Source organism: Palaemon carinicauda, chromosome 33 (assembly GCF_036898095.1).
Source record: "Palaemon carinicauda isolate YSFRI2023 chromosome 33, ASM3689809v2, whole genome shotgun sequence".
NCBI lineage: Eukaryota > Metazoa > Arthropoda > Malacostraca > Decapoda > Palaemonidae > Palaemon > Palaemon carinicauda.
Window position 1 is genome coordinate 21,481,193 of NC_090757.1, and position 4,992 is coordinate 21,486,184.

Consider the following 4,992-nt stretch of genomic DNA (forward strand, 5'->3'; position numbering starts at 1 on the left):
TATTAATGACCTTTACCTGGCTTGATAAACTAATTACTGACATATACCTGGCTTGATAAACTAATTACTGACATTTACCTTGCTTGATAAAGTAATTAATGATCTTTGCCTGACTTGATAAGCTAATTAATAACCTTTACCTGGTTTGATAAACTAATTAATGACCTTTGCCTGGCTTGATAAACTAATTAATGACCTTTGCCTGGCTTGATAAACTAATTAATGACCTTTACCTGGCTTGACAAACTATTTACTGACCTTTACCTGGCTTGATAAACTATTTACTGACCTTTACCTGGCTTGACAAACTAATTACTGACATTTACTTGGCTTGACAAACTAATTACTGACATTTATTTGGCTTGATAAACAAATAACTGACATCTACCTGGCTTGAAAAACTAATTACCGACATTTACCTGGCTTAACAAACTAATTACCGACATTTACCTGGCTTGACAAAGTAATGACTGGCATTTACCTGTCTTGACCAAACTAATTACTGACATTTACCTGTCTTTACAAACTAATTACTGACATTTACCTGTCTTTACAACTAATTACTGACATTTACCTGTCTTTACAAACTAATTACTGACATTTTCATGACTTGACAAACTAATAACTTACCTTTACCTAGCTCGACAAACTAATAACTTACCTTTACCTAGCTCGACAAACTAATAACTTACCTTTACCTAGCTCGACAAACTAATAACTTACCTTTACCTAGCTCGACAAACTAATAACTTACCTTTACCTAGCTCGACAAACTAATAACTTACCTTTACCTAGCTCGACAAACTAATAACTTACCTTTACCTAGCTCGACAAACTAATAACTTACCTTTACCTGGCTTGGCAAGCTAATTACTGACTTTGAATGGCTTTGGGAAACTATGTACTGATTTAAACTGATTGGAAAAAACTAAATACGACTTTTAATTCGATTTTCAAACTTGGTATTACTGTAAAACTGCTAACTATTTTCCTCATTGGACCCTTTAGGCTTATAGCTTCCAGCTTTTCACACTGGGGTTGTAGCTTAGCTAGTAGTAATAGTAATAATAATAACTGATTTGAAAAATTTAATACAAACTTTTCTTTGATTTAACAAACTAAATGTTGACAAAATAAAAACAAATTGTTAATTGCTTTGATAAAGTAAATACTCTACAAAGTGACACAACTTGTATGACAAAGTAAATACTAACATAACTTATTTAATAAACTAAACTATTTTGACAGTTGACTAGCCACATCCTAATTTACATTTTGAAATAGGACCTGATTAGATATGAATAAATTTCGTCACCTGAAATCCCCAGTTTAATGATGAAGTAAATTAATCTCCGTGGTCGCTGATTTTCAAAAATCGAATAAAATCATTGTAATTTAAGAACCTGTAACACAAACTTACTCCAAATGCCTTTTCATTCTCCATTACGGTTCCAATGAATGAGTTTTTTTTTTTTTTTTTCTTTTTTTTTTTTTTTTTTTTTTTTTTTTTTTTTTTTTTTTTTTTTTGTAAATGGATTAATGTGATGTTTTGCACAAAATGCGTTGATCTCTTGTACAGTTGACTTCGTAAATCCTGGTACATTTCATAGGAAGCAAAGCAGATGTCAGTGTACCGGAATTAATGAAGCCAACTGTACTTTCGATTAGAGAGATATCCACATGATATTTTTCTTTTTTCAGATCGTTTGTATGGCATAGTTTGTCAATTATTAAACTAACCTTTAGATCAGATTTAATATTATGTCCATTAACTCATCAATTTAATTGACACTTAGGCTTTTATCCACAAGCTAATTTAATTTAGTATGTCGTTTTTACAGTGGAAAGGTAAAATGCATTTCAAGTTTTACGGTTTTTAAATTAGAAACTTTTTTTCACTTTTTACTAATTTTCCGATATTTACATTTTCGCATAACAGAATTTTTAAACGTATGGTTCAGCCAGCTTGTGTTATCACTGCCATAATAGTATAAGTTACCTATTACAAAGTAAGTTCTAACTTATTTTTATGTTTGGGAAGATATGATGTAAAGCCCTGGCAATAGGATGATATTATAACACAGGTAACATCTTGGCAGAGGTCTCTTTCGTTGTTGGTTTGTCTTATATGAAAATTTTGACTTGTTAACTTTTAATTTGTTACTTTTTTACCTAATAATTATACCCCTTGTTTCATAGTAATTATATTCTTTATTTCATGATAATTATATTCACTATGTCATAATACTGTATAATGATATTTTTCTTTTATTAAAAGTGATAAAAATAAAAACATATGTACCAGTGCCCTAGGGTGCCAAATTCTACCCACTAGATTTGAAGCTATTATTATTATTATTATTTTTATTATTATTTTTATTATTATTATTATTTTTATTATTATTTTTATTATTTTTATTATTTTTATTATTATTATTATTTGTTAAGCTACAACCATAGTTGGAAAAGCAGGATGCTATAAGCCCAGGGGCCCCAACAGGGAAAATAGCTCAGCGAGGAAAGGAAACAAAGAAAAATAAAATATCTTAAGAGTAATAACATTAAAATAAATATTTCTTATATAAACTCTAAAAACGTGAACAAAACAAGAGGAAGAGAAATTAGACAGAATAGTGTGCCCGAGTGTACCCTCAAGCAAGAGAACTCTAACCCAAGGACAGTGGAAGACCATGGTACAGAGGCTATGGCAGATAATTTATATCAGTTAGAGCACTGGATTTCGATTAATGCTACCTTATGGTAACTTGTGATTTGAAGTTTTGTAATTTAATCCGATCACAATACCACTTTGTACTTGATTCGCAGGAGTTTACCTTGATTTTTTTATGAATTTACTTTCATTTTACTTAGTTCCAATTTATCTTCAATAGCGTTTGGGACACTTAAGTATCTTTAAACCTATCAAAGTTAACTATTAATTCACTATTCGCGAGGTGTTCATTTGAATTCTTTTTTTATTGTTTAAACAACTATATACAGATCATTTGAACAACGCTTTGAATCATCAGAAAGAAATATTCCATCGTAAAATAACCTTTAATGCATCAGAAAGTAGCCTTCAGTTAAACTGAGTTAACTCTTTTGTCATCTGAATTAACCTTGTTCATCTTCTATATATTAATACGATAGCGTGTGAGTTATTTATTTTCTCTCACGCTTTAAAGAAAACGGAATAATTTCATGGTAAACTCTTACAAATTCACGCTTTAAAGAAAACGGAAATAATTTCATGGTATACTCTTACAAATTCACATTAGACTTTGATTACTTAACCTAAGCACATTTTATATAGTTTACCCAATTTTGTCTTTAGCACCTGACTTTTTTTTTTTTTATTTTAAATATTAGGCAAAAAATTGAGTTCTATCAATTTCCATAACCTAGATTATGAAATTAATCTCGAGACATTTTTTTCAAACATGTATAGGTTAGGAACAAGATAATTAGTATTGAAAATATAATTTTGTGTAATTTACACGGGTTCCGCTAGTTTGAATTATTTTAGTAGGGGATATGGATTATCTTTTTGTCTATCTAAATTCACATTGTATGTCAACTTTATTTTTATTTGGTGGTTAATAAAAGTAACTTTATAGGTTATTGAATTAACCATATAGGTCATATGAATTACCTTGTATATGTCATGGAATGTAACTTTGTTGGTCATGAGGAGTAACCTTGTTGGTCATTTGAAATCACCGATAGGTTAAATTTATTTCTTATAAGTCAACTTTATTAAATATATAGGTCAGGTGAAATTACCTTGTAGGTCATATGAGTTAGCCTTGTAGGTCATATGAATTAACCTTATAGTTCTCCTATTTCATCTGAACTCAAATTTCAGCTCATCCAAGTTAATCTTGTAGCTCATTCAAATTCACTTTGTCGATTAACTAAATTCACCATGTAGGTCAACTTAACTCACTAAATAGATTAAATTCACTTTGTAGGTCAACTAAATTCACTTTGTATGTTAACCTGAGTTATCTTTTGGAGATCATTTGAATTAACCTTCTATTTCATGCGATTCCTCGTTGTAATTCATCTGAATTTACTTTACAGGTCAACTGAATTACCCCCCTACAGGTCACTTGAATTCCCCATAAAGGTCACCTGAATTCACCTTGTAGGTCATCAGAATACACCTGAATGGCCTTCAATTCGTGTGAATTTCCTTTCCAGCATCAAACATTAACGCTTCCTCTTCTTTCCAGACGAGAACGAAAACCTGGACCCCGAGGCCCAGAACGCCAATAAATATGCCGGAGACGCAGTCGTGCTGTGCTCTACCAGCTTTCGGGCCACTATACCCAAGACAAGGGCAAGAACAAGCTCAAGCTGAATAATGTAAGTACCCTCTGTCACCTCTGACTGGTTGCATTTTGTACGCCTTACTGTTTTCATACATATTGTAGTTATGATTCTTTGATTTGGGAAAGATATCTTCAAATTGTTTTTATTTCCTTAAATCTCTCTCTCTCTCTCTCTCTCTCTCTCCTCTCTCTCTCTCTCTCTCTCTCTCTCATATGCCAGAAAACCTCAAATCAATCAATCAATCAAGCTCTCTCTCTCTCTCTCTCTCTCTCTCTCTCTCTCTCCTCTCTCTCTCTCTCTCTCTCTCGGATGCAATCAATCAATCAAGCTCGCTCTCTCTCTCTCTCTCTCTCTCTCTCTCTCTCTCTCTCTCTCTCTCTCTCTCTCTGATGCCAAAAGACCTCAAATCAATCAACCAAGCTCTCTCTCTCTCTCTCTCTCTCTCTCTCTCTCTCTCTCTCTCTCTCTCTCTCTCCCCACTTGCCGTAATGCAACATGGGTGCTCATTTAAGATGACACATATTTTCCTTTTTAGATGTTTAAACATGTTTTCCATGTGCTGTAGAAATATTTTGGCTGTGGTTGGGATACAGCCGGGGTCTCTCCTACGGTAGGGAGATAGTAGGGATCAACATCACGGTAGGGAAACAACAGGGG

General features: G+C 32.5%; 1 protein-coding gene across 1 annotated transcript in view; it reads left to right on the forward strand.

Annotated features, from left to right (window-relative positions):
* The window catches only part of Elk (Eag-like K[+] channel), a 686,579-nt gene that overhangs the window by 570,782 nt on the left and 110,805 nt on the right, over positions 1-4,992 (forward strand). The window contains 2 exon segments of the mRNA XM_068356818.1: positions 4,236-4,280; positions 4,283-4,368. Of these exon segments, the coding sequence (XP_068212919.1) occupies positions 4,236-4,280; positions 4,283-4,368 (131 nt within the window).